Source organism: Diplotaxodon limnothrissa, linkage group LG20, assembly GCF_057381915.1.
Source record: "Diplotaxodon limnothrissa isolate DT_005_m linkage group LG20, D_limnothrissa_male_GT1.1, whole genome shotgun sequence".
Lineage (NCBI taxonomy): Eukaryota > Metazoa > Chordata > Actinopteri > Cichliformes > Cichlidae > Diplotaxodon > Diplotaxodon limnothrissa.
In genome coordinates, this window is record NC_140615.1 from 30,047,010 (window position 1) to 30,059,387 (window position 12,378).

The 12,378-nt window shown below is 39.8% G+C and overlaps 1 protein-coding gene across 1 annotated transcript; it reads right to left on the bottom strand.

The window, feature by feature from the left end:
• Nucleotides 1–1,034: 1,034 nt before the first annotated feature.
• On the bottom strand, nucleotides 1,035–10,428 carry LOC146611157 (uncharacterized). The gene is made up of 4 exons (XM_085345581.1): nucleotides 10,207–10,428; nucleotides 8,356–8,500; nucleotides 2,476–2,654; nucleotides 1,035–1,223 (listed from the first exon to the last, which is right to left on the bottom strand). Exons 1-4 carry the CDS (start codon nucleotides 10,426–10,428, stop codon nucleotides 1,035–1,037), a joined length of 735 nt encoding a protein of 244 aa, XP_085201707.1.
• Between the last annotated feature and the right edge of the window lie 1,950 nt (nucleotides 10,429–12,378).

Consider the following 12,378-nt stretch of genomic DNA (forward strand, 5'->3'; position numbering starts at 1 on the left):
TAACAGAGCACCAAAGATGAATAAGGCTTAATATTTATTATAGTTACGTGCTCATTGTGAAATAAATAATGAATGCATTTAAAGACATTTACACAACATATGTTCATAAACAATAAACACACACAGTGGATAAAATTTGTCTTTTACCCAAACAAATATTAAAGCTAGTCAAGAGTGTCAAGTGCCATCGAAATAAGTGTGAACTACAAATGACTCCACAGAAGGTGGTGTATATAACAAAGTGTTCGGATTCTGATGATGAGTGCATAAAAAATCTTATAAGAACTATTAACTACGGTATAGTGGCTGACATGTTTCTTAACAGACACCACACCAAGAGACGAGCACAGACAGAAGAATAGTGAAGAATCGGGCAGCTGAAGATGTTTTCATGGGTTAGAGCAGATGTGGGAGAATTAGGTCTACTGTATGTAAAGAAGAAAAAGCATTTATGGTGCTCTAGGATGAGGTAACATCTCAAAATAGATATAAAAAAATCTAAGATTTTTGTGCATTTATGAGTAGATCACTTCTGTTTCTGTTATTTGTTTCTTGTAAATTTGTGTTTCTCTCCCCACAAATGTTATTTCCATTAGCTGCACAGATCACATTAACGTGAAGATATATGAAGGCCTATAATGATAAGTACATAAAGGAGTAACTTCTTCCTGAACATTACTTATTCATCAAATTACTGGTGGCCTGTCTGAGGTTAGAGCTAACTTTTGTTTTAATCTAAATCAACTTTTTTCTTTTTTTAAATCGGTGTAACAAACAACCAAATATTCTCCATGAAGGGGCTAGGGGTTAACCAAACACTGTCCTTAACCATACATGGATTGCTGTGTTACTGGAAGTTTGCTGTCTGATTACATTTCTAAAGTTTCTGAGGTGACCTTTTATCTATGAACATATAAGAGGTCTGGGTCGCTGCACATACTCAAACACATACACTGTTTGATTGTTTTTATACCACAGGACTTCTGTGAGTATAAATATTAACTTCAAACTCCGGACTGTAAACCCATAATTCTTTAAAGTGCGCTCTTATTGGCTGCAGTCGGCTGACTTGTTGTTTCATATGCAGTCATCCTCCTGAGTGACCGTGAAACTTTGACTTTGTGCCGAAGCAAATGCCGCCAATTCCTTCTGTATGCTTCCCTCTTCGGACTGCTCGGAGGTCCCAGGTACTGTAAAAGTTTTTTCTGAAATACTTCTTGGAACTGCAAGACACAGATAAGAATAAAGAGTTCATTAAACAATGAGGAGCTTAAGGCCTCCAATACAGCTGTTAGTTTGTGTTATGTGGTCACTGTTGCTGATATTCTGTTGCTTCACACAAATTGTGCTGGATCACCACAGTACCAGAGAATTTCCCCGGCTTGGCAATACTATTGCAGAATTACAAATCCAGGAATATAAATATTCATCTCATAAGGCCAAAGCTCATAAAGCGCTATACAAATACAGGCCATTTACCATTTATAAGTCTTTAGTGGCTGTAGTGCCAACTGGTTGTTTTCCTCTTTCATGACAGTGAAACTTTCTGCTAAAGTGTATGCTGACTTTTTCTTTGTGGCTTTTGTGGTTTTGGATTCAATAAAATGAAACTTTTTTGTCTGTGGCCAGTTGAAACCATGTCTGGATTTACTTGTTAGGCATGTCTTTAACAGTGACAGGTGTGTTAGAGGAAAACAACACAATAAAACAAATACAACTCCCAATCCTGATTTTCTGGCTTAGTGTTGATATATTTATTAAATGGTAATATTGAGTCTGTCCAACATTCAGTAGGTATATGGACATATTCCTGCATTCTTATACAAAACACACTTATATGAAAAAGAAGGGAAGTGTTTTTCACAGCTCTGAAATAAACATATTTTTTTCACCATCTTTAGATATTTAATCAAAAATGGAAATAGTTGTGGATCACATGCTTGCAGTACTACCACAGATCACTGAGAGAAGACTCCACAGTTGGTTTACAAATGTTCTTTGGGATCTAATGTGACCTAATTTGGTAAAGGTCAGGAATGACTGAGGACACACGCTTCACTGTATTTTATACAATGAGACAGTTAAGGGTAAGGCCCAGCTTTTTTCTCTTTGATCCAGTATAATCAATCCTCTGATAATGTCAAGGCCAAGTGTGAACTTAAACAGCACAGTGGTGCAGAGTCAGCACTATCACTTCACAGCAAGAAGGTCCTGGATCAAATGCACTGCAGATGTTCTGGCTTCCTCCCACAGTCTGAACACACATGGCGGTTAGGCTAAGTGGTCGTTCTAAACCGACTGTACGTGTGAAGGACACATGATAGGTTCCCTCTCTGTATCTGGCCTTTGGGTTGTATCCTCATGTTTAGCCATGAGATAAGCTCCCACCTTCTCCCTGTTCTTCTGAAGTGGATAAGGTGAAGACAATGGATGGATACAAGGTATATAAACTTATTTAAACAACAGAGATCTTACCAAATTTGGCTGTGTAGTGGCATGTACTGTTGTGGATGGAGAATATGTGGTCTGTTGGCTCCTTGGTTTAGCACAGTACATCTCAAGGTGATGAAGTTCACAACCTGATGACAGGCAACACAGATCCACTATCCCCTTCCCTCTGGACCGAGTGCCATAACCAGACCACAAGCCTTTACCTGCAGAAGAGAGACGTGTCACACACTACGTTCTTCTCTTTCCTTTAACTATCAATAGCTTTACAGTCAAACAAAATCTCCTTTACAGAGTACAGTGGTGCTTAAGATTTACTGTGTCCCCTTATGTGGCCATAACAACTTCCTCCTCTGCAGAAAAGAAATGTGCTCGGACAGTTTAGTCATTGTTGAACTGTCGTGGCTGCGGCGCAGGAGGTAGAGCGTATCTGCTAATCGTTAGGTTGGTGGTTTGATCCCTGGCTGCTGCAGTCTGTGTGCCAAAGTATCCCTGGGCAAGATGCTGAACCCCGACTTGTTCCTGATGTGTTCATTTGGGTTTAAATGTCTGTGTGTGTGTGTTAAATGGATAAACACTTTTCTACATAAGAACGAGTCCATTTATTATTTTTATTTTAACATAATGCACTACCCAACTCTGAAAACACCTCAGGACACATTCTCAACAGGACAAAAGTCATGTTAATCATCTATACTGATATTAATGGGCGATCGTAGGGGCGTAAAGCGCTTTGGGGTCCTTGGGGACTAAGCCAAGTGCTATACAGATACAGGCCATGATGTGTTGGGAACAAAAAGATGCATTGAATTCAAAGACATCCCAAAAACCAAAGTGAAAAATATATGGCGGGCTAGTTCATTTAGCCGAAATTTCATTGTAGCAACTCAAATTGGTACTATCGGATTTAGGTCAGGTGCTTCATCCTCTAGCAACTATATGTATACTCTCACCACACGGGGAAGCTAGGTCCCACTGCACCAGCATAAGAGTTGACAGTCAAGAGTGTTGTTGCCTAAGCTGTAGAGGTCTGTGTGGCCCTCCCATGCTTTCCCAGACCATCACTGACCCACTACTAAACCAGTCATGTGGAACGATGATGCAGGCAGCATTCTCCACAGCTTCTCCAGACCCTTTCACATCTGTCACATGTGCACAGGGTGAACCTGCTCTCATCTGTGAAAAATACAATTCTGGTATTCTATGGCCAACCCCAGGGGTACCCAGCTGTGAGCACAGGGCCCACTAGAGGATGGTGGCTCTCAGGCCCATTAAATCCGTTTTGTCACTTACCAGTGGCCTGTTGGCCTGCTCTTTGTAGAGCTCTGACAGTGCTCTTTCTATTCCTGCTTGCACGAAGGAGCTGATACCAGTCCTGCAAATGGTTTAAAGACCATTCTGTACCCCTGTCCAGCTCTGCTAGAGTAAATTGTTAAATCTGTTGGTGCCAGGTATTACCTCACGCTACCAGTGGTGACATTGACCTAGCCAAAGGTATAACAATACCATTCCCTCTAAGCTTTTCACCAAGTTGACGGATCTAGGACTCAGCTCATCACTGTGTCAGTGGATCCTCAACTTCCTCACAGACAGACCCCAATCAGTGAGGGTAGGAAAACAAGTCTCCCCCTCCATCTCACTCAGCACTGGAGTGCCTCAGGGCTGTGTTTTAAGCCCCCTGCTGTACTCACTGTACACTTATGACTGTGTAGCCACATCCGACACCACCTCCATTGTCAAGTTTGCTGACGACACTGCTGTTGTGGGCCTGATCTCCGACAACATCGAGACGGCCTACCTGGAGGAGATTAGGAACCTGGAGACCTGGTGCCAGGAGAATAACCTCCTCCTAAACATCAGCAAGACTAAGGAGCTGATCGTGGACTTCACTACAAAGCAGGCGAGGAATTACAAACCCCTCATCATCAGTGGCACGCCAGTGGAGAGAGTGGACAGTTTCCGATACCTGGGTGTCCACATCACTCAGGACCTGTCATGGTCCTGTCACATCAACACCCTGGTTAAGAAAGCCCGTCAGCGTCTCTTCTTCCTCAGAAGACTTAGAGACTTCCATCTGCCACTGAAGGTGCTCAAGAACTTCTACTCCTGCACCATCGAGAGCATCCTGACGTCAAACATCTGCACCTGGTTTGGGAACAGCACCAAGCAGGACAGACGAGATCTGCAAAGGGTGGTGCGCTCGGCAGAACGCATCATTCAATCAGAGCTCCCTGACCTGCTGTCCATCTACACCAAGCGGTGCAAGTCCAAAGCTAGGAAGATTATGATGGACCTCTCCCATCCCAACAATGGACTCTTCTCACTGTTGAGGTCTGGGAAGCGCTTCCGCTCCCTTAAGGCCAAAACAGAGAGAATGAGGAGGAGCTTCTTCCCCCAGGCTATTCGGGCCCTGAACCAGGTGTAGGACTGGACTCTCCCAAACACGTCACTATAAGACTGGACTCTCACACACGTCACCACACGCACCACCACACATTTCCTATAATCCTATAATTCCTATAATTTATAATCCTTATCTTTATAATCTCTTCTGCTATTTGCACATTCTTTACTGTAAATTCCTAAGTTAATTTGTAAATTTTTGTAGTAAATTGTAAATATTGTAAAACTTTTCTTCTGTCATTTAATGGTCGGGCATTGTACAGCTACAAGCATTTCACCCCCATGTCATACTGCGTATGGTTGTGTGTGTGTGACTAGAGATGGACCGATCCGATATTACGTATCGGTATCGGTCCGATACTGACCTAAATTACTGGATCGGATATCGGAGAAAAATAAAAAATGTAATCCGATCCATTAAATATCACGAAAGCACCTCACAAAACTTGCAACACGCCGTAACTCACCTCAGAACGTTAGCACGTCGGAGCAGTATGCATCACGTGATAGAGCGGCTGTGGCATTTAGGACCTGTCCATGGTCTGGATAGCATTTGGAGCTTCGCTAGCAACCCGGCATTTCATCTCCGACAAAGTTATCCCGGGAGAAGTAAAGCAAGTGTGTAAGTCCATCTCTGAATGTTTGTAAAGCATTCCTGCGTTAAGCTTAACAAACGATATATGGAGCGACTGCCTCTTCTTGCTGCTACTTCAATCATGAAACTGCTTAATGATCAGCTGATCGGCTTTTCTGTCGCTAGTCCGTGTCTCTTGTTTGCTTTTGGCCCACTTTGCACCAGAAAGAGGAAACCAGCGGCTGAACAACAGCAGCACGTTTAAGCTTGATCAGCTGTTGTTAGAATTTATTTAATATTACTTTCTACTCCAGGATCTTTTTCTACGTAGCTGACGCTGGTAACTGTGCAGGGGCGGATCTAGCAAAGTTTAGCCAGGGGGGCTGATAGGGCATTAACAGGGAAAAGGGGGCACAAAGACATACTTTTCTTTCTTATTCTCATTTAAAATGTCTAGCTTTTAATAAATAATTATCTGACACCCAAAGTTTTAATTTGATGTAAAATGAATAGAAGTCAATTACTGTATATAATAACTATTAAGTCTAATATATATACCCTAGTAAGCTATAGTACTTTTTCCTTTGGGAAGGTACCATCTGTGCAGTCTGCAATTTTGTTGAAGAAAGATGTTGAATCTATTTAATATTTCTTGAAAAATAATTGATTTCTGTGCATTTTTTTTCACACTGCATCAAATTAAGGTTGATTACGTCGATTAAGCATCATGAGGTGGAGCGTGAGGGGTGGTTCCCTATTTTTTATTTATTTATTTTTGTTGTTGCTGGGAGTTGGAACCCTATTAGTTAGGTTGCTTAATATTTATGCTAAGTACTCTTTAAAATACCAGAATAGGGAGGATGGTGTAGGTTTAAGTTTATTAGATAGATCAGTATTGCTGAACTATGAAATATTTTTTTTTGCATACAGGTATAACAGAATAGCTTTAGTGTAGTTGTTGTTTTAAACTTGAGTATGAACTTATACAAAATGCAGCAAGATATTTAAAAAACAGTTTTGTTGATTAAAAAACACTATATCGGATTCATATCGGTATCGGCAGATATCCAAATTTATGATATCGGTATCGGTATCGGACATAAAAAAGTGGTATCGTGCCATCTCTATGTGTGACAAATAAAATTTGAATTTGAATTTGAATTTGAACAGTCAGAATAGATGAGGAGGAAAAATGTCAGTGACCGGAAACCATTTGTGTTTGGGGACTTGTCTTATTGCTGCACCTTTGAGCACCTTTTGTTAATTTCATTAACACCAAAGCAGCTGAAACCAATAAAAAACCCTCTGCTACCTGACTGACCACATCAACATCCTAGAAGTTTAAATGACTTATGCTCTGATTAATTCCTTCCTGGTGTTTTACAGATGCCATTTAAGAAGTGCATTTAAAATCATCAGGATTCATCCTCTGGAGCACAGACATGAAATCTACAGATGATTTCATGTCAGTCTGTTTAGTAGCAGTGACACTGTTTAATGTGAATGATAATATTTTTAAACCATTATTATTTACAGCTTTTCATTTTTTTAAGCTCTAAATCAAAATCAATAAATATAAGCGAAGAACTGACCCAAATGACTCGACCTATTACACTGACTCTGTTTAAATGGTTTATAATGTTATGTCACTAAAAACAAAAACAAAAAATAAGTACATAAAAATGATAGTTTTACAACAAAACATATTCACAAAATAAAGATAAAACTGTTGTTTCATAAACAATAATAATCATACTTTTTCCACAAATTTAGCATATATATATATATATATATATATATATATATATATATATATACATAGATAGATAGATAGATAGATAGATAGATAGATATGAAATGTAGAAGTAGAATATTTTGTCCTTTGTACATTATCAGTGTACAATTAGGAACAGTTCAATCATAACATGCCTGAGCACTGCAGCGTTCGTCAGCATTAGCGTGTATGTGAATGGATTAATGATAAGCAGCACATTATCCTGAAAAGACAAAATAATAATTGATACTATTTATCTTCACACGGCTGATTTAAAACCTCTTTCAGTGTTTACTTCTAATGTTTCTTTTCTTCAAGAGCCCTTTGACTGTCTCTAGCTTGGTGAATATGGTAAACATTACTTTCAAGATGTAGTCATGTTTAGTACTGGCATTGTGAACATTTATCGCGCTGTTTTTGGCATAAACAAAACATGAAACATGCAAAAGTATTTAGCACAATCACGATATAGGCCAAAGAACACAGTGCTTCTGAAAGAGCATATCTGCAGCTGCTTCTGCTCCCTCTCTGTACCTTTTTATTGCTCTCAGATAACACTGTTTTAACAATAAGACTATCACACAGAAGCACAGTGTCCTGGTGAGTATGCTGCTATTTTGATGCACTGCCACCAGCCTGATAGCAGATGCAGAGGGTTGCCTTGGTTAGAAGAGAGCAAAGGTAACCAGGTGAAAAGTCCAGTGGGTAACTGCATTGGTACGAGTACTGTGCAGTGGAAGTAATTAAAGTTTAATCGCATTTAGTTTTAAATCCTGATTATAGGGAGAATAACAGTGTGTTTAGCTATTATCAAACCTTTAATACATATAATAAATCTGTAGTTATAGTGGCACCATTCAAAATATTGGTAATTTGTTGTTTAATTTAGTATCTCATCTTAGCAGCTTTCAAAACATGAATGAACAAACAGGTGAAAAAACTTCAAAAAAGGAAACTAAGCACATTGGCGCACTTGTGTCCGTGCATCGTTACAGATTTACACCTGGAGCTTTTAGTTAAAAAAAAAAAAGTTAAGCTGCTACTCCTCAGCTTGACTAATGACTAAAGTAAGTTGAATAATGTGGGCCCATCCTGCTGCTTGATGCATCAAACTCACAGTACATAAAGCCACAGCTTGTACTTGAGGCAGACTCACGTAAATAGATTCCACGGTCCCCACAGACAAACATGAGGTCACTGAGCAGGTCAGAGCCACATCGGACTTTAGCTGTCTCTGCGCACAGTGGCCAGCTTACCAGACAAATGCTGGAGTAAAACATGCAGATCTGCACACACAGCACCTGAAGACAAGAAGAAAACCACAATACGAGAAAGGTGTTAAGGAAATGCTGCCATTTTTATACATATTCCTCTGTTTTTGACACTCCAAATGTTAAAAAAGTAAATGAAACTGACTGACATGAAGGCGAGGCCTGTTCCATCAATAGTTTCTGACAAATTAAGCAGATAAAAGATCTGGAATTGATTCTGAATGTTGCCTTTGAATAACCATCCAGCACAAGTTTCAATATTAGGTCCAAAGAAATCTCAATGCAAATAAAGGAAGACATCGTTAGACTGAAAGTATAATGATGGATATTCAACAATCTGTTGACATTGCATGAGTGACTTTTGAACCTCATCAAGCAAAAACGCACTGTGCAGCTTAGTAACACCAAAATGCCCCAAAAAACCACAGAAGACATCATAAGCAGGTGACTGCAGAATGACTTCACACTGGTCAAGGCAAGAACTCAAACTCAAGACAAACCATCACCCAAGTCTGTAAACAAGACATGGTTTCATGAATTTAAATACAGCCTGCATAGCACAAACATCTTTCTAAATTAAATATTGGCAACAAAGAGGGACAGCACACAATCGTAGTGGAGGCATCTTTGTGCCACTGGCATGGATGGCTGCTGGCTTTTCAGTTAATGAAGAGGCAAACAGACCCACACACAAGCAGCAACTGATGGCAGCTGCAGTAAAGGTCCAGCAGTTCGTCTCAAAGGAAAAATGCCTCTGCTGAAGCAGTCATTGACTGCAAATGATTTTAATTCAAGTATTAAGAACTATCATTATAGTCTAAATGATGTTAGTTTGCCCTGTTACTTTTGACTCTCTGGAAATGGGCAGTATGTATGAAAATGCATTAATGGGTTAAACCTGTTGAATTAAAGCAGCAGTACTTCAGCCACATCTTGATTATTTCATTTTAAATCCACTGTGGCAGTGTACACAGGCAAAACTACAAAAAATGTACAATTGTCCAAATACTTACAGCTGTACATTTATTTATGATCTTTTACAACAGAATGATGTATTAATGGTATTTTTGTGGTACAATAAAGTGATATCCTTAAATATTTTATTAATAGTGAAACATTTGGGCTGTTTTAGGCCATAGTTGAACTGAAACAACAAACATCCTTCCAATCACACTACCCAAACTGTCAGTTTGAATCTGGCCACTGGATTAATTTAACTAAACAAAGACAACAAAACAAATAAGTGGGAACACTATGATATCTGATATAATCACAACGTCAGCGTAGACATTCTGTACAGTACAGATAGATAACCTTCAGTAACCAACACATAGCTTCTGATATTGTTGAGAGTAGACTGCAGAATTAAATGACAGGTTATACTATTGTCTCTATTGTTAAGGGAGCGTTAGGAAATATGACCAGTGGCCTTGGAAAGATAGCTCCCCATTTACTTTTACTTCTCACTTATTTTACTACTTAAATTATGTAATGCACACAGTTTTTTTAAACTAAGACTCAGGAAATTAATAACTAGCTAATAACGGATGCCTGGAATGTAGTGCTTCTGCAGACTTCAACATTTAGTTTAGAAAGATCAACTTTTTTTCTTTGTAAAAATAAAAAAATAAATAAAAACAAAAGAAAATAATGACAAGCAACAATGTTTAAAACACCACCTACATACAGTATGTTTCTTTTCTGTCCCACCTAAAAGAAGTGAGGCGAAGCCCTACCTGGAGTGTCTGTGGTCTGGCACGGAGACAGCACAAGGAGCACATCCTTTCTGTGTAGACCAGCTTTGGGAGACCTGCGGTCTTATAAAAGGCAGCAGGAGGGGAGGACTGCGTCAGGGCGGTTGCCTCCCTCCTATCCTCACAGAACCATTTCTGCTTGAAAATGTAGCAGATGACTTGGTTCTGTTGTCCTGAGAGGACGTCTGTTAGAATGACAAACATGATGAAACATGCTCAGGGTGAAATCAACTGCAACACACCAAGGAGTGGAAACTGAGCTGTAAACATAACTCTCTTTCTGTTCATGCCATTTTTGTACAGTAAAATATGTGCATACATATTTTGTATTTTCTAAGTTTGATTCCCCTTATTGAGATCAAAGAATTCATTCGGCAGTGATATTATACTGCATTCCATTTATATTATAAATAAAAATATAACCTATTCCTGTTGGTTTTCTCGTTTAGGCCCCCTAGCCTCTGTACCAGTGCCGGTTCTTGGCATATACAGTGTCCCAGGTCAGGGGCCGCATCCTTGAAGGCCGATTACATCACAGCGAGGCAACGAAGGCTGTCCCAGTTTGAAGGTTCCTCCAAATGTGGCCTCCTTTTCCCAGGTGTGAAGGACAGGTTGGATGAATCCTTCGTGGTCCACCCTATCCCAGGATTCATAGCGCAGCCGTGGTGGTGGAGATTTTTATTTTTTTTCAAAAAAATGAATTACCCATCATGGAGCGAGGAGTAAATGTTTAGGTTCTAATAGTGATGTTTCCCAACGTTTCCCTTCTGTCGACTGTGTGGATGTGCTGCTTAATAGCGACATCTGCTGGATGTAAAATTATTGCAAGCATCCTGAACATCGCTCATTTATCCTGACTGATGAGCGGTCCTGTTTATATAAGTGCTAACTGAATGAACGAGAGGTGTATATTAATTTGATTATAACAAATTCATATGACTGATTAATACAGTGTGTCAAATGCAGACTTCAAAAATAGGTTTTGCAAAGACGTATAAATGAAACACGTGAAATCAAAGTGAAAGTGTTTGGGAAATATAAGCGCTCGTGACAGTGGGAGTGCTGGTGTGTGTGAAGGGTGGAGATCATTGTGTGCTGGGTGATAACCTCACAAACAGCTCCGATGCAAAGGAGTTCCCGACAAACACAATTTGAGCCCTGATCGCTGTACAAACAACGACTGCATCCACGTCAGTGTGTATGACACGGCAGCTGTATGGGTCACATAATTTGTCTTATAGCGACGCGCGTCCCTGTTTGTGGTTGATTTCTGAGCCATCACTAAGAACATTAAACCATTTGGCTTCATGCCAGCAAAATTGGTGACATTAGTGATATAGAACCGTCAGTTTTTAGTCAGAGTATTTACATACACTTAAAAAGTGGGAGGCACATTTGCAATCTGTTGTAATTCCTACACCGTTCACCTGATTTGGATGTAAATACCCTCAAATAAAAGTTGACAGTCTGCAGTTAAAGCACGTCTTGTTTGTTTCATTTGCAATCCATTGTGGTGGTGTATAGAGCCAAAAATGTTAGAATTGTGTCGATGTCCCAATATTTATGGACCTGACTGTACCTCGTCAGGCCAGGGCTCTGCAGTCTATTTACACCTACAGGCCAGTGGACACTCTTTCAATAATGAGGATGTACACATCCTGGACAGGGAGGAACGCTGGTTTGAGCGCGAAAAGGAAAAACAATCTCTGAATGGAGGAGGGGGTCTAAGGGTACATCTGTCACCATCTTACAATGCTGTGATTGCAGCCATTCCACAACTCTCTGTGAATGGTACTCATGGACATTGTTCAGTTGGCTTTGATCAATTTCCATATTAATGATCATGAAACTGACCTCACAGTCCACTGTTAATCAGTGTTGTTAGTTTCAGTCAGTGTGCAGATGTCCTGTTTATATGGTTGGAAACCTGCAGTCAGCTGATGATGAGGAAACATTTCTCCTAATGAGAACGTCCAGATGAACAGAATCAACTTTCTGGGATAATCCAATAACTCACACTAATACAACAAACCTCACTTTTTTTTTTAAACTTTCCTTCAGTTTCAATATTCTGAACTCTTCTGATTCCAACCCTGGTTACAGCATAAACTGTGACCCTTTGGTGTGGTGAGATGCTTCTTTAAAACAAAAAGT